This window comes from Suillus paluster (genome assembly GCF_016628075.1).
Source record: "Suillus paluster strain FC165 chromosome Unknown EDB91scaffold_69, whole genome shotgun sequence".
NCBI lineage: Eukaryota > Fungi > Basidiomycota > Agaricomycetes > Boletales > Suillaceae > Suillus > Suillus paluster.
The window spans coordinates 201,234-220,884 of NW_024537629.1; the positions used below are offsets into that span (position 1 = coordinate 201,234).

Here is a 19,651-nt window from a genome sequence, read left to right on the forward strand (position 1 = left end):
AGACTCTTTGTAGCAGAAAACCAAGTACGATCTTGAATCCAGGGTTATTATGGAAGTATTTGGTTTGCACAAACAAGGAAGGTCGTGGTAGCCTCGAGGCGCTGGACGAAGTTGATGTTCTAAATCCCCGAATAGCGTTTCACAACTTGTTCATAACAGTTTCCACCAAGGTCCTCATCATCTCTGTTGACCATCATGGCAGCAGTCTCGATATCCTCATCGCCAATCACGCAGGTGTCCCAACATGCACCTGTGAACACTAGCCTTCAACCTCAGCTACTTACCAGGCTGCTCCTCGACCTCCGGGGCAGACGTTTCTCGGTTGACAGAGAAACTATCATGAATCTCCCTGAATCTGTTCTCCTGTGTCTCTTCCCTAACGGGCTCGTTTTGAGTCGTCAGAGCCAAGCATTTTCGGATGGTGGGGAAAACGAAGAGGACGACGAAGTATACGGTGTCGATGTGCGTGGCACTGATCGGTATTCACGTGGTTCATGCTTGCTGACGCGCTGCAGTTCGATCCAGAATGCTTTGCATACGTACTTGATTTCTTCAGAAACGCATCAGACACGTTTTATGGGACCGCTACGTCGCCTGGTTTGTTCGCGGCACAACAACATCTGCTTGACGGGTCACCTTCAGACTTTGGACCTTCTGCATCGCAGAATCCACTCCTTACCAAGCAGGCTATCATTGTGCTGCGCGAGGAACTTGAATATTTTGCGATACCACCAAAGGATGGGAGGGCTCTGACCGATGAACACGGTACCGCCAACCAAGCGCTTCTTGACATCAAGCATAGGTGTGGACAAAATGTCATGGACAACCAAGCGCTTCTTGACATCAAGCACAGATGTGGACAAAATGTCATGGACAAGCGTAATATCTTCACTGCCCTCCAACGAAATGTTCACAAGGAGAACAACATTGCTGAGCAGCACCTTATCGATATGTTGTGCATGAGGTATGGACCCTGACGGTTACTTGTGGTGTGGCTGACAGCGTCCATAGTGGGTTCAACCGAGACGACGAATGGGGATTCCGTGCTATGGAGCCTTCGCGATGCTGCATCTCGTCAATTGCTCTTGTATTGCTCAAGACGGGCATCGTACATCATCCTCCAGGACAAAATGGCGAGCGGCCGGTCACCATTGACTACAACCAAATGGCTACGGCTCAGAAGTTGCTATTGTTCTGGAGAAAACCGGCGGTAAGTTTGATTGCATATGTGCGGAACAGTCATTCACCTGTCGTTCTTCATAGCGCAAGTGCTGGTGGGATGGCCTTGAGGTCGATCTAGCTAGGCCTGGAGAACCATCGCTTCCTGTGAAGCTGTGGGCAAGGCGAGTATGGACCCTTGAGCTCAGCTTAGTATGTGTCATCCTTTTCACATGTTCGCTCTTTCTGATCACTCCTTCAGGTCTAACTATGAGGACGATTGGATTTTGTTGATACGAACTCTTCTCTCTCCCGCGATCCCTCCTTACGACCATATCACCGTCTTCCCCTGATATCTCATCGATACCCTCCACGATTTTTCTGCTGCAACCCATTAATTAATGCCACACACGCACCCTGTCACTTGCTATCATGATGTATCGGAGGGAATGCGCGTCTTTGATTGATTTATTATTATTGAAGATCAAGACCAAGTCATTAAACGCACCGAGTGATAGAACCGGGAAGGCGGTCTACACGATATTATCAGATATGCCCACTGCTGATATGACGAGGGTAAACTAATATGGTAAGTGTCTAGACGTCCATGAGTGGAGCAAGAAGACACCTCGCTAGTGATAACGTAATAGTCGTACTGATGTGTTCAACAAATCGCTGAACGTGGATCGCTCGCATGTCAAGGCAGTCATATCACTTACCGAAGGGTTTTTTTTTTTTTTTACAATGGGCATCGAGTTTCGTATCAGTCGGCGGCCTACAGCCGACATGGGAAGCTGATATTAATGGACCAATGGGCAGTACCATCACGGTCATATGATGCCGGGTGACATTAGTATTGAAAGGATCGATCAGCGTTGCTCTTCGTTCTATCCTTCACGGATATGACCTTAGCGTCTAGCGAAGAATATAATGAGCTTTACTTTAGGTTTAGTGGTAAGTCTCCGTTCCTTTTCGTTCAGGTTCTTACTAGAGGTCGTTCCCGCGCAGTGGCTTCTACGGCGGTCATAATCTATGACTATGGTATTTGTTCATTGATATGGTGATTTAGTGCAAACGTGCTCACATCTGGTCTGCCAGGACTCGGTTTCACTCGTGAAGTATGTTCTGCGATCTCTTGAAAACTGTTACTTCTACCTTTTTATTGCTTCCTTCCAGGTGGAACTGATATGGGTGAGAAACTCGACAAACTAATATATTGTCCAACTTATAACATCCCGCAGTGCCAGCGCTGGAAGCCAACGACTGTTCTATACATCATTGTGTGTTGCCCTCTGAGAACGTCACAATATTAACTGACGCCATAGTACAGGCACGCTACCTGGGTCTTGCAATTGCAATGTAAGTCCAAATGGAGAACGTGGATCTGTTGACTGAGGACGATTTTCAGAGTTCAGATATGTACGTATACTGCAGCTCTCGAATCAACCACGATCCACAGCCACTCATATTTCGACCTATGGTAGGGGAAGCGCCAGGCATTTTGTTAAGCAATACGGTGAGGCCTTTCAAATCCTTTGCTGTGATACATTACTGAGTCGTCCGACGCAGGAGTACGTTCAACCAGCTATCTATTAACTTGCGCCAGTGCCTTGGCTAACGCGAATTCTAGGTGTAAGTCTGAGTTACATGTGTGCGGTATTTCCTTTAACTCCTTGGCAGGTGGCATTGTCGGGCGATCATGGTCGTGGGGGATGTTTGCCCTCGCGTGCACGATGTATGGTCCGTTCCATGATGTGATCACATGTATATGAGGGATTCTTAATGTCTCGAAAACAACTGTAGCGATCATGGCATTCCGTGTTTTCGCCATGTATCTTCGATCTAAGAAGATGGGAATATTCATTATTATCTGTTTTCTGGCCGCTAGCGCTTCCCGAGGAATAATGGACGGCCTAGCACTTGTTCTTACTAGCGGCTCGACATGTAAGTCAGCTACATTTCATGACAGTCGCTCGCTCGCTCATCGTTGATGTTCAGCAGAGCAAAACATACTTTCCGGTACGGGAGTCTGTGCTACGTCCAGGGCCCTCGCGATACCCTTTCTTGACGGCATTCCAAGTATATGCATCGAGCTTCTATTTCTCCTCCTCGCCGCACGGGTCCTCGTGAGGCATATACTTGAGATGCAAAGTCTACGTCAAAACCGTGGATTTGGGAATGGTGATGACGATTGTATTGCCATCATTAGGGACCATGTACAGCATTTTTTGTGGTGAGCGAATGCATTTCTTTTGATTGTAGGCATGAAACATGCTCACTAATATGTGACGTTAGTTATCTCATTTTGAACATCATGCAGGTTGCTGCTATATCCATGAATGTAAGCATTTTCCTGCTGAAAATCTTACCAATGACCACAACATAATAAATCACAGGATGATACCGACGGGAGCCGGTGGTATAGAAGCATTGCGATATTCTTCGTCACCATCCAGCAATGTGTCCTAGTCCCCCGACTGGTCATCAGTATCCGAGAATATTACTCTCAGCTCGATTATATGCGAGATGGTGCCACAAACTCAGACCTCGGCATCATGTCATTTGCGTATAACTCCGATGTAAATATGTCTTGATTTGAAAGAGTCCATTGGATTTACTTCAAGTGCAGACATGAACGATGACGGTAGCAGAGCAGTTCCAGACAATGGCAGCAATGAAGTCATCGGGGAACTTCAATCATGGAAGAGTACCGTCCGGAGCCCCCTTCAGAGGAGGCAAACCACGGTGACTAATTAATACCTAGATGTCGAGCTTCTGCCAGCGACATTAAGTGACTCGGGAATCACGTTGGAATGATCGATATTGCGGCGGCGCGTAGCCAGAGTCTGCGTGCTATTATTGCTTGCGAATTTGAGTCATCAATAGTGTCGTTTCTTCAATCTTTCGCATGACACTCCAATGATGTTGGTTGAGGAAAGGGAGTAGTGCTATTCTCGTATAAGCGTATCATGTTGCAAAGAACCACGGACGATAATTAGTATAACAGCATGATAAGGTCATCCCTAAGACATTTTTAAAGGTAACCTGCTTTATACACCGTATGGCTGAATATTATATAAAACATGTCACATTTTTATTGTTTTATGAGTATCTCATTTGATAGAGGGTGTTACTGGGATTGTGTTCCACTCACTTTTATAAAATTTGGTGGTCAGGAACATGAGTTATGTCCATTTTACTGTTTGGAAGGTGATACCACTCCATGACCATATTCAACAGGTATTATGTCATCTACAGGGAGTTATATCACTTGCATATAGGTCTATAAGTATTATAATCAGGTAAATTTGGTATCTCCATCTGATGATAACCACATTCAGACATTTGCCCTAGGTGAGAGGAGGAGGGGGTGAACTATAGCAATGAAAAAAATTCCTGTGATCCTGAAACTTGGTTTATCATCTTCTCTGACCTTTAAACTGGTGGGCACATGATCAGCTTGGTCACTGGTACATCCAGAGTGATCTGGCTCTGGTGTCTCCTGGTGGGTTGAGATGATCTGAGTCTATCACCTCACAAAAAATTCTGGGGATCCTGAAAACTAGCCTATCATGTTCTCTGGCCTTTAAAATGGTAGGGACATCATCAGTATACTCGCCAGTACATAATCTGGGTTTGGTGTCTCTTCATAGCAGGAGGTGTTCTCAGTCTATGATCTCACAAAAAATTCCTACTGCTCTGAAACTTGGTGCACCATCATTCTTGACCTTTACAATGGTAGGAACATAATCAGCTTGGTCACTGGTGCATCCAAGATGATTTAGTCCTGGTGCCTCCTGATCACTGGAGGTGACCTAAGTCTATCACCTTACAAAAAATTCCAGACATCCTGAAACTTGGTGTATTATCATGTCTGACCTTCCAAATAGTGGGGACATGATCAGCTTGATCACTGGTGCATTTTGAGTCATCTGCTCCTGGTGTCTCCTGATGGGTGAAGGTGATCTGAAGCTATCACCTCACAAAAAAATCTAGACATCCTGAAAATTGGTGTATCATCTTCTCTGACCATTACAATGGTGGGGACATGATCAGCTTGATCACTGGTGCATTTTAAGTCATCTGCTCCTGGTGTCTCCTGATGGATGAAGGTGATCTGAGGCTATCACCTCACAAAAAATTCCAGACATCTTGAAACCTAGCCTATCATATTCTCTGGCCTTTACAATGGTGGGAACATAATCAGCACAGTCACTAGTGCATTTAGAGTGATCTGGATTTGGTGTCTCCTGCAGGAGGTGTTCTCAGTCTATCACCTCACAAAAAATTCCAGATATCTTGAAACCTAGCCTATCATCTTCTCTGACCTTGACAATGGTGGGAACATAATCAGCTTGGTCACTGGGCATCTAAGATGATTTATAGGGTCAAAATAGAAATAGGTTTCAAACTTGTGAAAAAATATCTTTTGGCGGGCTGGTACATATCATAGAGGGTATCGATAGGATGGATATGAGCCAACAATTAAGAAAAACGGCGGTTGGATCGTGGAGATATGTCCAAAATACTGATATTTGAGCCAACCTCCCATATCACAATAATGCTGACCTCTGGAAGGTCTGGGACCATTCCCAATCGATTCACAGGCCTCAAATACCTTAGGAGCAATGTTTGCAGTATCGGTATTGAGGTGGAATACTGGGATAGTGACATACATGAGGTCAGGAGGAGGAGGAGGACCTTGTATATCTCAGGAACACGATTTTTCCAGGCAATTCTGGCTTTACCATCGTGTTCAGAGGGCTCAATAGCCCCCAGGAAAAATGCTTTTGAAGGACAGGCTAGTCATATGAAGTCTAGAAAAATCGATCTTTGGGTGGGGCAGCATGACTTGGGTGGCCAACTTTGGAACATGATTTTTAGAGCGAAATCCGGCTCGACCAACGTGTTCAGATGGTCAAATAACCTCTAGAATGAGTCCTACCTAAAGCCAAGCAAGCCATATGAAGGCTGAAAAAATCGATCTTTGGGTGGGGGGGGGATGACAGGGGCAGCCAACTTTGGAACATGATTTTTAGAGCGAAATCTGGCACGACCAACGTGTTTGTATGGTCCAATAACCTCTAGAATGAGTCCTACCTAAAGCCAAGCAAGTCATATGAAGGCTGAAAAAATCGATCTTTGGGTGGGGGAGCATGGCATGGGTGGACAACTTTGGAACATGATTTTTAGAGCGAAATCCGGCTCGACCAACGTGTTCAGATGGTCAAATAACCTCTAGAATGAGTCCTAGCTACAGCCAAGCAAGCCATATGAAGGCTGAAAAAATCGATCTTTGGGTGGGGGAGCATGATAGGGGTGGTGGTCAACTTTGGAACATGATTTTTAGAGGCAAATCTGGCATCACCAACGTGTTTGTATGGTCCAATAACCTCTGGAACGAGTCCTACCTAAAGACAAGCAAGCCATATGAAGGCTGAAAAAATCGATCTTTGGGTGAGGCAGCATGACAGGGGTGGTCAACTTTGGAACCTGATTTTTTTGGACCAATCAAGCATTGCCAGCTCGTTCAGAGGGCTCAATAGCCTTGGGAACAAGTGCTGCAGGAACCCCAGCAAGCGATATGAGGGCCAAAGAAATCAATCTTGAGGGGAGGCAGCAAGATAGGGGCAGTGGACTCAACTCAACTTTGGAACTTGATTTTTATGGACCAAGAAGACATGTCCAGCATGTTCATATGGTTCAATGGCTTCAAGAACAAGTTCTAGTCAAACACAGACGAGTCATATGAAGGCTGGGGAAATCAATCTTGGGGGGAGGCAGCATGACAGTGGGACTGCTTATATAAGCAAAAATGCGCTCACACAAGTTTTTCTCTTTCTCCCTGCCCACTCTCATCCATTGATAATGGTGCCATTTTTTTTTTACTTTTCTTTCACTTTCTTGTGGGTTTGGGGGTCATGCTGGTTGTCTTCCCTTCATGGGGAACAAACTGTTGATAATGGTACCAGTGTGTCTTCCTGTTCTCACTTTTTCGCTTTTTTGTGGGTCTGGGGTGATACTGGTTGTCTTCCCTTCATGGGGAACAAACTATTGCTAATAGTACCAGTGTTTCTTTCCTTCTGTTCTCACTTTGTTTTCGCTGTTTTGTGGGTTTGGGGGTCATGCTGGTTGTCTTCCCTTCATGGGGAACAAACTGTTGATAATGGTACCAGTGTGTCTTCCTATTCTCACTTTTTCGCTTTTTTGTGGGTCTGGGGTGATACTGGTTGTCTTCCCTTCATGGGGAACAAACTATTGCTAATAGTACCAGTGTTTCTTTCCTTCTGTTCTCACTTTGTTTTCGCTGTTTTGTGGGTTTGGGGGTCATGCTGGTTGTCTTCCCTTCATGGGGAACAGACTGTTGATAATGGTACCAGTGTGTCTTCCTGTTCTCACTTTTTCGCTTTCTTGTGGGTCTGAGGGTGATACTGGTTGTCTTCCCTTCATGGGGAACAAACTATTGCTAATAGTACCAGAGTGTCTTTCCTTCTGTTCTCACTTTTTTTTTTCGCTTTTTTGTGGGTCTGGGGGTCCTACTGATTGTCTTCCCTTCATGGGGATGTTGGCTCCTCCCCTTCATGGGGGCTTCATCTCTGCTAGAGGTGGCCAACTTTTACTTATATTTTCGCTTTTGTGTGACTTTTGCTTTCTTGTTGGCTTCTCCCCTTCATGGGGGCTTCATCTCTGCTAGAGGTGGTCAACTTCTACTTATATTTTCGCTTTTTTGTCACTTTTTGCTTTCTTGTTGGCTTCTCCCCTTCATGGGGGCTTCATCTCTGATAGAGGTGGTCAACCCTTTTTATTTTCGCTTTTTTCACCTTTTCACTTTCTTGTTGGCTCTGGGGGCTATTTGGGTGGCAAAGTCCTGGTTTCTCCCCTTCATGAGGGATACATCTCTGCTAGAGGTGGCCAGGATTTTCGCTCTGGGGGCTATTTGGGTGGCAAAGTCCTGGTTTCTCCCCTTCATGGGGGACACATCTCTGCTAGAGGTGACCAGGACTTTCACTCTGGGGGATAATTGGGAAGCAAGGTCCTGGTTTCTCCCCTTCATGGGGGATACATCTCTGCTAGAGGTGGCCAGGATTTTCGCTCTGGGGGCTATTTGGGTGGCAGGGTCCTGGTTTCTCCCCTTCATGGGGGATACATCTCTGCTAGAGGTGGCCAGGGTTGTCGCTCTGGGGGCTATTTGGGTGGCAAGGTCCTGGTTTCTCCCCTTCATGGGGGACACATCTCTGCTAGAGGTGGCCAGGATTTTCGCTCTGGGGGCTAATTTGGAAGCAAGGTCCTGGTTTCTCCTCTTCATAGGGGATACATCTCTGCTAGAGGTGGCCAGGATTTTCGCTCTGTGGGCTATTTGGGTGGCAGGGTCCTGGTTTCTCCCCTTCATGGGGGATACATCTCTGCTAGAGGTGGCCAGGATTTTTGCTTTTATGTGACTTTTGCTTTCTTGTTGGCTTCTCCCCTTCATGGGGGATACATCTCTGCTAGAGGTGGTCAACCCTTTTTATTTTCGCTTTTTTCACCTTTTCACTTGCTTGTTGGCTCTGGGGGCTATTTTGGTGGCAAAGTCCTGGTTTCTCCCCTTCATGGGGGATACATCTCTGCTAGAGGTGGCCAGGACTTTCACTCTGGGGGCTATTTGGGTGGCAAAGTCCTGGTTTCTCCCCTTCATGGGGGACATATCTCTGCTAGAGGTGACCAGGACTTTCGCTCTGGGGGATAATTGGGAAGCAAGGTCCTGGTTTCTCCCCTTCATGGGGGATACATCTCTGCTAGAGGTGGCCAGGATTTTCGCTCTGGGGGCTATTTGGGTGGCAGGGTCCTGGTTTCTCCCCTTCATGGGGGATACATCTCTGCTAGAGGTGGCCAGGATTTTCGCTCTGGGGGTTATTTGGGTGGCAGGGTCCTGGTTTCTCCCCTTCATGGGGGATACATCTCTGCTAGAGGTGGCCAGGATTTTCGCTCTAGGGGCTATTTGGGAAGCAAGGTCCTGGTTTTTCCCCTTCATGGGGGATACATCTCTGCTAGAGGTGACCAGGATTTTCGCTCTGGGGGCTATGTGGGAAGCAAGGTCCTGGTTTCTCCCCTTCATGGGGGACACATCTCTGCTAGAGGTGACCAGGATTTTCGCTTTTCATAGAACATGAACTAAGGAGTAGTTACAACAATGTAAATTTCAGTATCTAGTAAAGACTTGAATGTGTCTTGACAGTCCATTGTAAGGTGGTGACAGAAACCCAACAAGTGTTTGACAATAAATTTCGCTTTAAGGGGTATTTTTGGCTTCATCTCACCATGAGGATATCACCTCTGCTAGATGGGGCCAACAAGTGCTTTGTACTGTATCATAATTGTTGGTGAGAGATGAGTTACCACTATGTATCTCATTATCCTGCAGGAATATTAGCTACATCAAGCCCCATACCCAGTCAACACTTATCCATCCTACGGATTGCTACCGGTAGCTCGTTACACCAAGACCTTGATACCTAGACACCTAGACACCTCGATAACTTGTAAAGTCACAGGTCATACAGCAAGTCAAGCTATATGATAGCGATCAAGCAATGCCAGAGCCATAAAATGGCAAAAGTCAAGCAAAGTCAAGCAAAATTGAAACGATGTTTTGACCTCGGCCGATGCGTCGCCCCAGACAAGATCAAGCATCCCAATAGCATCAAATCAGCAAAATAACTAACCCAAGATATGGCCAAAATACTGACTGTTGAGCCCCATTGACATACCTCATTATTTTGACCTTCAGATGCTCTAGGATCATCACCAATCGATTCCTACACTTTACAAACCCCAGGACTGGTTGGTCTCACCCCTTCATGGGGGTTATACTATTGATAATAGTGGCCAACTAATTTTTGCTTCTGGGGATATATGAGCTGGGCTATTGGCTTCACCCCTTCATGGTGGTTTCATCTCTGCCAGAGATGGCCAAATTACGTCGCTTCCGAGGGTATTTGGCTTCACCCCTTCATGGGGGTTTCATCTCTGCTAGAGGTGGCATAACTTTCGCTTCTGGGGTATTTTGGCTTCACCCCTTTTAACAAACACAAAGTCACTGCGGAAACGAGAATATGAACGGATCTGCATAGACCACGAATACAGCCTGTAAATACATACAAAGCGTAAAATGCAAATTGAAGCAAAGTACACCGATCCAGATACAGAAAGATTCAGTTTTTACAGGCAAAACCGACTGTGAAACAACGAGATTTCCAGACGTGGGTTTGCCGCCTTCGTGTTAAGCAGACTTTGGGTTTGCTACTGATTTTAATGATCCGCGCATTGGATTAAGGTCGGGTTTTGAGTGAAAGCGGTTGTGATTCTGATGTACGTACAGACAGGAAGCATGTATACGATGCAGCCCTAGGGATCCTCCACATCCTGCAGGCTTACTCTCTCTCCACGATGTATCCACCCCCAAGGTAGTCAGAGACGTCTGACTGGTGCCCCTGCCATGTCAAACCGTCCACAAATGAGCCTGGAGCATGCACGACAAGATATGACAGGTGCCTACCCCATGCAGGGCCAAATTCGAGGCGCATCGCAGCCCAAGCAGTCGCCTCTCGCTGACCTCGGTCGCAATGGGTCGCATGTTGATGTGGGCCTCTCAGGTATTCAGCGCCGAGAGCAATCCATGGGAGTGAGTATATCAGTCAAGGCAAAGGTAACTCAAGACAAGTCACTCACTTCTGGATTGCAGCCCGATCCCACATTCCCATCCTTTCAAGAACAGCTTGATCATGCAGCTCCAGACTAACAGAAGCACGTGTGCTCACCAGATGCTGGGACCTCTCCATCATACCCATACATGCCATCCCGCCTTGACAGCCCGTGCTATAAATGATTCTCGCTGCTAGATATCGATTCAATAGTGTAAATCAATAGAATGACAAAAGAACTTATAGTTGTCTGGTCTTCCAACCAATTGGTAAGCACTGCCGGCTTCGTTCGTCATGAACATTTCACTGGCGTCAGCACCATATGCAGTGCTAGATGGCAGCTCTGAGTCGAGAGGCTCTTGCATGGATATGTCAATAGCCTACATAGCAGTAGAAAACTCTGGTTAGTTTGGTGTGATTAAACTAAAAGCTTTATGGTGTTGTGGTCTGCCATAGCATAGTAAGTACTTACTGAGTGACGTGAACTTGGACAAAATTTCGAAAATTTACCTTGCTGCAAGTCTACTGCAAACCGACGGCGAAATGTTGGATTTGCAGATCTGAATAGTCATAGAATAGCAATCATTTGCGAGGTATAGGCATGGGTCAGGAAAACCGATAAGGCGACATCGGAAAGCGGTCTGCTTAGGTTACTTGTGGCCTTCCTAGGATCTCTCAAAATTCGCAGCACATCGACTTTGGGTGGGGTTTAGTAGTTGACATGGGTGTGGGTACGATTAAACAAGACATCTGTCTCGGAATAGGGTAGGACCGTCTTCTCTCGTTTCTGCAGTGAACGTAGCTATGGATTAATTGACTTTTAATTCTGTCCCGCCCATTCTCGAGCCCCACCCTCGGTATCGCCTCGAACATCAGGCAAGGTAGTGTATTTAAACGCATCTTCTGTCTGGACAGCAAGGCACGTGTTGGCTCTGCAGACAGACGCGAATGAACATGAGTGAGCAGGAGCCGACCACATCTAAAAAGACTTTCCACATCCACCTATGTAGCTACCAACCATGTCAGAACGTTAGTGATCGAGTGACAAGTCAGATGTACCATGTATTGTCAGGCAGTCCATTGCCATCCGCAACAGACGAGGATACAAAGTACTGCGCTCATGCCACCATGCGATAGAATTAGTCGTACCATTCTCAACATCAGTGCCTTATCTATTTGAGTTGAAAAATTATGGGGGCATAGATTTTTCCTTCGAGGAAAGTCCTAATATGGTTAGAGAGGGAAAGAGGAAATTATATAATCGGTTACAGAAGGAAAGAAGCATTACATACTTGGTTACAGAGGAAGAACTATGTCTAAAATGGTTAGACTTAATGCCAAGAACAAGGAAAGATGACACAAAGGAAAGGAATGGTGACATAAAGGAAAGGAAAGAAGGTACGAAGGGAAGGAATCATGACTAAGAGGAAAGGAAAGAAGGTACAAAGGGAAGGAATCATGACTAAGAGGAAAGGAAAGAAGGTACAAAGGGAAGGAATCATGACTAAGAGGAAAGGAAAAGAAGCATGACTAAGAGGAAAGGTTAGGAAAATCATCACTAAGAGCAAAGGACAACAAAAGGTTAGGTATTCCTTAATTTTTCCTGTCCCCCCTAATCTATCTCTCCCTATCCTTTACACTCCATCATATCCACCGATCTCTCAAACACTGCAAAATACTCTATCTCACTTGTCCCTCATGTAAGGTTGACTATCAGTTCAACAGGAAAATGTGAACAAAACATCATAGCTTTGAGATGTGCTAATTGATGACACAAAGACAGGTTGTTAGAAAAAGACTTTCTAAGGCATTGGTTGTACTTGGAGCGGGGAATCAGTGTACATTCTGCTATCATATGAATTACATGGGCTGTATATACAATTTTGAGTGATTGACTAGGCCAGAATGAGCATCAGGAGCATATGGTGAGTTAGAGATGAATGGTCAAGCAAGGGAATCGTGAAGTCTGAGCACAAGGTAAGATAATAAAAGAAAATGGAGAGGAATGTATCATCTCCATAGTCCTCTTCTCGTCTCTCGCTTGATCCTTCCATACTGATACTCCAAAATACAAAGTCTTCATCACCAGCCATAAACCCATTAGCCCCCTACCAGCATATTCCAAGCCACATCGCACTGAGCCATACAATATGTAGATGTCATTTGTGATCAGACAGAATACATCAATTCAAACTTGATTATCATATTTCACAATTTTATTGCACTGCATACAAATTAATCTACCATCACGCTCAAAGGATTAGCAACCAGCCTATCCCACCAAGATTAACATCATCAGATAGACAGAAAATTGCACACAAAAGACTATATTCATGGTTTTTTCGGTGCCTTGGACTCCCTTGTAAAAGCTTACTTTTTATGTCACGTGCTCAATGATTGTGTGTGTGGTGTATTTGCCTTTGTTTGGTCAAGGTTGATTTTTCGTTTGTTTTGCCATGCCTCTTTTCTTCTGTCTACCACCATCCATGTATTCCTTGTACCCAACTGTCTGTGCATACACCTACTTGCAATAGTGGGTGCTTCTGGAGTATTCTGGAGTTATGTCAGGCAGGGCACCCCTTCTGCCCTTTACAGGGCATAGTATTCCTGGGCTGTACTGCCTGGGAGGGGTTGCTGCTGGGGCTGCACAAATCCCTTCACTCCCTTGCAGAGCTTACGCTGGGTCTAGCCAGGCCCTACGTTGTGACGCATGGGTCATTGGGTTCTTACATTATATAGCTTTATATCATGTCCCAGAGTTGGTGGTGTCTGTATCTTTTTTTCCTGTTGGCTCCTCACTTACCGCTGTTCATATCTCACTCTAGCCCTCGTCATCTACAATGATGACATTCTCTCGGACGAAGCCTCATGGATCAAAGACATTAAGTTGTCTGACGACGAGAGGACTTTCCACGAGGTACAGAGTGTCATACCCTAGACATGTGTTGGCTAACATTTTTTTCGCTATAGGAATATGCTACCGCACACCCTACGCATGCTCAAGATGAACACAACGTCGACACACTACCCCCATTTGTACCACTCCATCCATCCTCGTCACTTGTATCAATGCCTCTCGATTTGCCCACCTTCGCCTCCGATGCTTCTGTCGTGGTCCACAACAACAATTTCCTCTTTGACGAAGCCGAGCATGAATACGACATCGACACCCTACCCCCATTTTTCCCATTCCATACATCCTCGTCACCTGTATCTCAATCAATGTCTCTCGATTTGCCGATTTTCGCCTCGACCTGTAACCACGAACCGGCATGCACTACACCTGACAAACACGAACACCATGGTGACTTCAACATCCTACCCGTCACAACAACAGCTATCGACGTCAACTATGGACCCTCACTACGAACACTAACTTTGATACTGACCTGCCTCTTCCTGGATCCACACACCCTGCTGACGCATTGGCTCAGAAGCCGAAGGCCACCCACTCCCCCCGAAGTGACCAGAAGTCCCTCTCAGACAAACTCAGGTCCGCCAGACAGCAAAAGGTATGTACCTACTCATCGCTAGACTATGGCACTGATCATTGTTTATAGCGCAAACTTCAGCTTCCCAATCCCAACCGCCGCCACCGCATTTTCACTACTCTAGCAAACACATTTCATCATAACATTTCACACCCACCCGCTTCACTTCGGCGCACAGAAGCACCGCCGCCTAGCCAGGATAAACCTCACAGGCCACGAGAGCCAAAGAGAATGCCACATGCCGCACCACAACCATTTCACGACTCTCAAGACACCACGACTGACGCTATCCGAAGGAGACCGCTTACGACACTGAAGACAGAATACGAAAAACGCCGCCACGCTATCTGAAGATGCCCCTCATGACACCCCACGCTATCCGCAGGAGACAACTTCATGACACGCAAGAACACGAAAGACGCTCGATGCCATTTCACACACTTACAACTGACGACACTAATCGCAATGGCCCACTTCATTGGGAACACCATCCTCCCCCACAAGACCCTAGCGAGACGAGATTCGACCCGCTTTCAAGTGCGACACCACGTCCTTGGTCGCTGGAGTCAATGTACAGGGAACCCAGTGACCTCGTCCTGTGGAAACACTTCGCTTATATCTACATTACCCTTTCCCTCGCTTGAACCGCCTGTTCTGCACATTCTTGTATTTAATCCCTCATGTTTTGTTGCTCGTATTATATTTTGTTGTTCGTATTATGTTTTGCTGCTCGTATCGAATCATCATTAGTAATTCGGATTCCACATTCGCTGTTTACAGAAGGAGATGGGAACAACATACTCGAGCTCAGCTCCTACAAAACTGCTTCCGCTAAACCCTATGCAAGATGACTGATGTGATTAGCCTGCTCACGTTCCCAGAGACCTCCAAGGCATTCACCGCCTACCGGTCCACAGTAGTCGACATTGACGATCGGTCGGCATCTCATCCACACAAAACCCCACGCTTGGACGCCGACTCTGACTCTGCTTCTGCTTCTAGGTCGCGCGATTATCTCAAAGGTAAGAATGTCAACAGAGCTGGCCCGACTAAGATCCAGGTGCATGGATTTGCAGGTATGCTTTTATTCTCATGCAGGATGTGGTGCTCATGAGAGACTGCGATGGGTGTTGTAGGTGGTGCGGTCGGGTCTGCGCTGAGCAATGTTTATGATAGCTTGTTTGCACGGCTGAGGGGCAGTATTGGGGAGTTGTTGACCAAGGGATATGACGAGCTTCATATGACGTATGAGGGTGTTTACACTGCGTGCCGAGGAGATATACAGCTCGCTCCCGCTCCACTCTGTTTGTCTCCGCCGTCAAAACTGATGGAGCTATGCCCCAAACTTCACTCAGGGTGGCTTAGAGGGGGGAGGAGGAGGTTATCCACCCATAACTTTTTTCATCGCACTTTCTGACCTCGACCTTTTGTCATTCTATTTATAGGTCTATAGCTCGCTCCCGCTCCACTGCGTTCGTCTCCCGGGTCAAAACTGCTCGACTTATGCCAGACTTCACTCGGGGTGGCTTAGGGGGGGAGGAAAAGGTTATCCACCCATAACTTTTTTTCCTCGCACTTTCTGACCTCGACCTTTCGTCATCCTACTCTACAGATTCATAGCTCGCTCCCGCTCCACTCTGTTTGCCTCCGCCGTCAAAACTGATGGAGCTATGCCCCAAAACATCGCTCTAGGTGGCTTAGGGGGGAGGAGGAGGTTATCCACCCATAACTTTTTTTCTTCACACTTTCTGACCTCAAACTTTTGTCATTCTATTCTATAGGCTTATAGCTCGCTCCCGCTCCACTCCGCTTGTCTCCCGGGTCAAAACCGCTGGAGCTATACCCGAAGACGTCACTCGAGGTGGCTTAGAGGGGGAGGAGGAGGTAATCCACCCATATCTTTTTCCATCACACTTCCTGACCTCGCGCTTTTTCATCCTACTCTACAGACACATAGCTCGCTCCTGCTCCACTCCGTTCGTCTCCCGGGTCAAAACTGCTGGAGCTATGCCCGGAAACTTCACTCTGGGTGGCTTAGGGGGGAGGAGGTGGAGGTAATCCACCCATATCTTTTTTCCATCACACCGGCTGACCTAATCTTTTATCATCCTACTCTACAGATATACAGCTCGCTCCCGCTCCACTCCGTTCATCTCCTGGGTCAAAACTGCTCGAGCTAGGCCCCAAACTTCACTCTGGGTGGCTTACAGGGGGAGGAGGAGGTAAACCCCATATCTTTTTTCCAGTGCACCGGCTGACCTCGATCTTCTACCATCCTGCTCTACAGGCTCACAGCTCGCTCCCGCTCCACTTCGTTCGTCTCCCGGCTCAAAACTCAGCTGTGCATCTGTGTTACATTCAGCCTCGGTCTTTAGTGTTAGGTTAGTTAGTTGCTTAGGACTGCATATATTCAGCCTCGGTCTTTAGTGTTAGGTAGTTAGTTGCTTAGGACTGCATATATTCTGCCTCGGTCCTTATGCACTTTCCCTTAGCACGAGCAATTCGTCCACCCAGCCGCCTCCCTTTCTCTATTGATACATGGGAGCAACTCAGCCTCGCACAAAGTCGACCTGCTATCACTAGTGTGCTCGCCAACCTTGCCGCTATCAACGTAAACTTCTAGCCATCCGTCGCGCATTGATCTGTAAGTCCACGTTCATCGTTCCTCATAGGCACAAGTTTTCATATGATGTCTAGCCCGTGCAAATCTCACCCAGACCCTCGAATACTCGGATATCCCCATGCACAACTACAACTACTCCCATGCTCTCCGCACGTGCGTCGTCGGCTACATTTCTATTCCTCTTGGTATTACCGGCCCACTCAGCATCGATGGCGAGCTTGTCCATATCCCCGTGGACACTGCTGGGGGTACGCTTGTTTCAACTGTCCTTACCAACAACGTTGTGACACGTGGACCTGCCATCGACTTCCCTTCCATCATCATGGCTGCAGGAGTTACTGAGAGTGAGAGGTACTTAGATTGGGGATCGAGGGGAAGAAGCGAGGCACTAAAAGGCTGCGTGCCATGAGCATTGGGGTTGGAGACGGAGAGGACATTATACAGGTGTGGGTGGGGAATCAGGATGGTTATTCTGGTTATCGACTAACGCTTGGAGCTCCGTTCCTGTAAGAGTAGTTCTAATATGAGGCGGAATGTAGAGATCGTTTCCAGAGACGAGGTTAATCGGTTGCCGTCGCACATGTCTCTGAAATAAAGAAACTCTCTGCAGAAGGCTTTCAGTTTGCGAAGCTCAGTGTGATAGCGACACGTCGATAAAGTTAGTTGTCGAACTTCATAATGTGGGCACAAAGGATGGCAGGGTGAATGTCATATTCGATTGATGCAAGGGCACGCTACCGCAGACCTAAATTACATGTAAACAAAGGTGACCGTAAGGTTTTCAAGAGTGAGGCTGCAGTAGGACTCGAGAAGTTGGCTGTATGCCAAAATGCGCATCTCTCATACATAGTATGAGGCGAGAGGAGTCGCGAGGGCAGGAGAAACGTCTGCTCGAGGGTCATTATGGGCATGGACATGTCAGTCATTATCAATCACATCAGACAAAGAGGGGCCTTGGAAGTGGATTGTGGGCGCGAAGAAACGTACCAAAGTCGTAAAGGTTGTTTAAGAGGTCTCCAAGGATCGGGACTTCGGGCAAAACGTATATAACTTCTGGTGCGGTAATGAGCTACAGGAAATATGATCAGCGGTGAGAGATACCAGTTAGGAAAACGGGCATACCCGTTTCTTGAGATCTACTCGTTTGAGGGTGAGGGTATCGATGATTATGGTGAGAGCGACGAAGTCGTTGTAGGTTGTGAGTTCAGTGGCAGTGAATGTCGATAGTGCGTCAAGGAAAAGTGCACCACCAGTCATAAACTGGCGGATGGCTAATTCGAGCAATGCAGAATGAGGCGTAAGAGCACCCGCAGAAGTTACTCACTTATAATACGGCGCCAATTCTGCATACACCACTGATCTGGTCAATGCAAGTCAAGTACTAAGATGATCTCATTACATACGTATGCCTTAATTCCTTCGAGCAACTGTTTTCTTGCATGTCGTGAAGTTGCTGGAGAGTTGGGGTAATAAGAGTGAACACGTGCTGCGGGACTGAGCTTTGGTTTGGATCCACGCCGAATTTCGGCGTGAAGCACTAAGACGGTTCGGACGAGAAGTAACGAGACAGATCGAGGACAACTGAACAGTCACGTGGTTCGATTTCGTAAGCAACAGTATGGCGTCTCTGAACTTTGAAGTATATGGTGTCTTTGAAGTGTCTCTAAAGTGTCTCTGAAGTAAGTGTCTCTGAAGTGTCTAAGTGTCTCTGAAGTATGGCTAGCCGCTACAGCACCATCAGTTCAACGACAAGATTCAATCCTTCGTTGTGTGATGTTCCTACTTCATCATGATGTACCTCCACCACTCGCCGCCTGACACAACTATATTGAGTGACAGTCCACCCATCCTGGACATCTCGTTCAGGAATCAGCGCTCAAGCTACTACAGTACTTGTACGAAGGTTAGTCAGGTTATGAAACATGCAGCGCTTCCCTAGCTCATCTTTTACAGCTTCCCGGAGGTCGCTCCGTCTTTTGCAATCCATCTCCGCCACTTCGTCACTTCGCCTCTTTCAATATTCGAGTTTGCATTCAATACCGAGAAGCGCGCACCCCCACCTCTGACAGCGGCTGCAAAATGCCTTGCGCTTTGTATTAAGGTATGCCTTTTCTTACCCGGTTCTGCCAATACGCTCAAGCCTTCCCAGCTGATGACTCCATCATGTCCAACATGTACTCTCTGCTCAATTACATCGCTGCGACCTCCAAAGATCTACACCTCCTCGATCACCTTTCCCAACGATAACATCACTTTCCAGAGCGACAAAACAGGGCTGCACGGCCGCTCAGACGAAGAGAAGCGGCTCATCAGCATCACGATGATCTCCGTTGTCACCCGCCTTGCGCTCGAGTTCCACGGAGGAGGTTACTAAGTTAACAATCTCCATGCTGCTGCAGCGTTTACGGACTTCGGAGGCGACTCTCGAATCTGCGATTGCATATAACTTGTCGACCTCGTGCTCGTAGCTCCCGAAGAGTCGTTTGTAGTGGTTTGCGACTCGCGGCTCGTAAAGTGAGTCGATCTGCCTTGAGCTTTTATTGCTTTTAACGTTTGCAAGATCAAGATTTGCTAGACGAAGTAGCTCCTCAAATGCAATGCACTGGCGTCCAGCCTTTCAAGGATAAGTTGGCCGATACTATGAACGACATACAGAAAACGCGTTCTTTAACTGTTTCAAGATCTGAAACGTCTTTTAT

The 19,651-nt window shown here is 46.9% G+C and overlaps 9 protein-coding genes across 9 annotated transcripts; 6 read left to right on the plus strand and 3 right to left on the minus strand.

The window, feature by feature from the left end:
• Positions 1-61: 61 nt before the first annotated feature.
• EDB91DRAFT_750797 (uncharacterized protein) lies at positions 62-1,608 on the plus strand. The gene is made up of 5 exons (XM_041328278.1): positions 62-462; positions 516-964; positions 1,012-1,210; positions 1,264-1,371; positions 1,421-1,608. Exons 1-5 carry the CDS (start codon positions 196-198, stop codon positions 1,424-1,426), a joined length of 1,029 nt encoding a protein of 342 aa, XP_041173163.1. The 5' UTR covers positions 62-195; the 3' UTR covers positions 1,427-1,608.
• Positions 1,609-1,877: 269 nt separating this feature from the next.
• EDB91DRAFT_1349596 (uncharacterized protein) lies at positions 1,878-4,121 on the plus strand. The gene is made up of 14 exons (XM_041326026.1): positions 1,878-2,112; positions 2,167-2,199; positions 2,257-2,276; positions 2,335-2,349; positions 2,400-2,438; positions 2,489-2,517; positions 2,567-2,577; positions 2,643-2,678; positions 2,839-2,898; positions 2,962-3,102; positions 3,157-3,391; positions 3,454-3,499; positions 3,555-3,737; positions 3,788-4,121. The coding sequence occupies exons 1-14, from the start codon at positions 2,061-2,063 to the stop codon at positions 3,791-3,793; spliced, it is 906 nt and encodes a 301-aa protein (XP_041173164.1). The 5' UTR covers positions 1,878-2,060; the 3' UTR covers positions 3,794-4,121.
• A 3,854-nt stretch (positions 4,122-7,975) lies between these two features.
• EDB91DRAFT_1085373 (uncharacterized protein) lies at positions 7,976-8,548 on the minus strand (the record flags this gene model as incomplete). Its single annotated transcript, XM_041315886.1, has 1 exon — positions 7,976-8,548. One exon carries the CDS (start codon positions 8,546-8,548, stop codon positions 7,976-7,978), a length of 573 nt encoding a protein of 190 aa, XP_041173165.1.
• Positions 8,187-9,253, minus strand: EDB91DRAFT_1338792 (uncharacterized protein; the record flags this gene model as incomplete). Its single annotated transcript, XM_041325633.1, has 1 exon — positions 8,187-9,253. One exon carries the CDS (start codon positions 9,251-9,253, stop codon positions 8,681-8,683), a length of 573 nt encoding a protein of 190 aa, XP_041173166.1. The 3' UTR covers positions 8,187-8,680.
• Positions 9,254-10,633: 1,380 nt separating this feature from the next.
• Positions 10,634-11,551, plus strand: EDB91DRAFT_1085375 (uncharacterized protein; the record flags this gene model as incomplete). Its single annotated transcript, XM_041315887.1, has 4 exons — positions 10,634-10,819; positions 11,085-11,107; positions 11,295-11,298; positions 11,438-11,551. The coding sequence occupies 4 exons, from the start codon at positions 10,634-10,636 to the stop codon at positions 11,549-11,551; spliced, it is 327 nt and encodes a 108-aa protein (XP_041173167.1).
• Positions 11,552-13,410: 1,859 nt separating this feature from the next.
• Positions 13,411-14,589, plus strand: EDB91DRAFT_750876 (uncharacterized protein). Its single transcript, XM_041328280.1, has 4 exons — positions 13,411-13,600; positions 13,664-13,755; positions 13,809-14,350; positions 14,399-14,589. Exons 1-4 carry the CDS (start codon positions 13,549-13,551, stop codon positions 14,451-14,453), a joined length of 741 nt encoding a protein of 246 aa, XP_041173168.1. The 5' UTR covers positions 13,411-13,548; the 3' UTR covers positions 14,454-14,589.
• A 374-nt stretch (positions 14,590-14,963) lies between these two features.
• EDB91DRAFT_750937 (uncharacterized protein) lies at positions 14,964-16,132 on the plus strand. The gene is made up of 5 exons (XM_041328281.1): positions 14,964-15,038; positions 15,110-15,405; positions 15,466-15,709; positions 15,775-15,874; positions 15,942-16,132. Exons 2-5 carry the CDS (start codon positions 15,177-15,179, stop codon positions 15,990-15,992), a joined length of 624 nt encoding a protein of 207 aa, XP_041173169.1. The 5' UTR covers positions 14,964-15,038; positions 15,110-15,176; the 3' UTR covers positions 15,993-16,132.
• Positions 16,133-17,648: 1,516 nt separating this feature from the next.
• Positions 17,649-18,521, minus strand: EDB91DRAFT_1156709 (uncharacterized protein). Its single transcript, XM_041319647.1, has 5 exons — positions 18,426-18,521; positions 18,356-18,392; positions 18,075-18,296; positions 17,940-18,021; positions 17,649-17,839 (listed from the first exon to the last, which is right to left on the minus strand). Exons 3-5 carry the CDS (start codon positions 18,207-18,209, stop codon positions 17,793-17,795), a joined length of 264 nt encoding a protein of 87 aa, XP_041173170.1. The 5' UTR covers positions 18,210-18,296; positions 18,356-18,392; positions 18,426-18,521; the 3' UTR covers positions 17,649-17,792.
• A 220-nt stretch (positions 18,522-18,741) lies between these two features.
• On the plus strand, positions 18,742-19,326 carry EDB91DRAFT_1252575 (uncharacterized protein; the record flags this gene model as incomplete). Its single annotated transcript, XM_041323525.1, has 4 exons — positions 18,742-18,790; positions 18,843-18,855; positions 18,906-19,053; positions 19,102-19,326. The coding sequence occupies 4 exons, from the start codon at positions 18,742-18,744 to the stop codon at positions 19,324-19,326; spliced, it is 435 nt and encodes a 144-aa protein (XP_041173171.1).
• Positions 19,327-19,651: the final 325 nt, after the last annotated feature.

Excerpts from the sequence above, each read along its gene's own strand:
- EDB91DRAFT_750797 (XM_041328278.1), top strand. The coding sequence starts at position 196 with ATGGCAGCAGTCTCGATATCCTCATCGCCAATCACGCAGGTGTCCCAA. Across the intron at positions 965-1,011 it reads ATCGATATGTTGTGCATGAG|TGGGTTCAACCGAGACGACG; the intron begins GTATGGACCCTG and ends CAGCGTCCATAG. Across the intron at positions 1,211-1,263 it reads TGTTCTGGAGAAAACCGGCG|CGCAAGTGCTGGTGGGATGG; the intron begins GTAAGTTTGATT and ends CGTTCTTCATAG.
- EDB91DRAFT_1349596 (XM_041326026.1), top strand. The coding sequence starts at position 2,061 with ATGACCTTAGCGTCTAGCGAAGAATATAATGAGCTTTACTTTAGGTTT. Across the intron at positions 2,679-2,838 it reads TTTGTTAAGCAATACGGTGA|GTGGCATTGTCGGGCGATCA; the intron begins GGCCTTTCAAAT and ends ACTCCTTGGCAG. Across the intron at positions 2,899-2,961 it reads CCTCGCGTGCACGATGTATG|CGATCATGGCATTCCGTGTT; the intron begins GTCCGTTCCATG and ends AAACAACTGTAG.
- EDB91DRAFT_750876 (XM_041328280.1), top strand. The coding sequence starts at position 13,549 with ATGGGTCATTGGGTTCTTACATTATATAGCTTTATATCATGTCCCAGA. Across the intron at positions 13,756-13,808 it reads ACGAGAGGACTTTCCACGAG|GAATATGCTACCGCACACCC; the intron begins GTACAGAGTGTC and ends TTTTCGCTATAG. Across the intron at positions 14,351-14,398 it reads GGTCCGCCAGACAGCAAAAG|CGCAAACTTCAGCTTCCCAA; the intron begins GTATGTACCTAC and ends CATTGTTTATAG.
- EDB91DRAFT_750937 (XM_041328281.1), top strand. The coding sequence starts at position 15,177 with ATGACTGATGTGATTAGCCTGCTCACGTTCCCAGAGACCTCCAAGGCA. Across the intron at positions 15,406-15,465 it reads CCAGGTGCATGGATTTGCAG|GTGGTGCGGTCGGGTCTGCG; the intron begins GTATGCTTTTAT and ends TGGGTGTTGTAG. Across the intron at positions 15,875-15,941 it reads GCTTAGGGGGGGAGGAAAAG|ATTCATAGCTCGCTCCCGCT; the intron begins GTTATCCACCCA and ends CCTACTCTACAG.
- EDB91DRAFT_1156709 (XM_041319647.1), bottom strand. The coding sequence starts at position 18,209 with ATGACTGGTGGTGCACTTTTCCTTGACGCACTATCGACATTCACTGCC. Across the intron at positions 18,022-18,074 it reads GAGTAGATCTCAAGAAACGG|CTCATTACCGCACCAGAAGT; the intron begins GTATGCCCGTTT and ends TATTTCCTGTAG. Across the intron at positions 17,840-17,939 it reads AAACAACCTTTACGACTTTG|ACGTTTCTCCTGCCCTCGCG; the intron begins GTACGTTTCTTC and ends ACCCTCGAGCAG.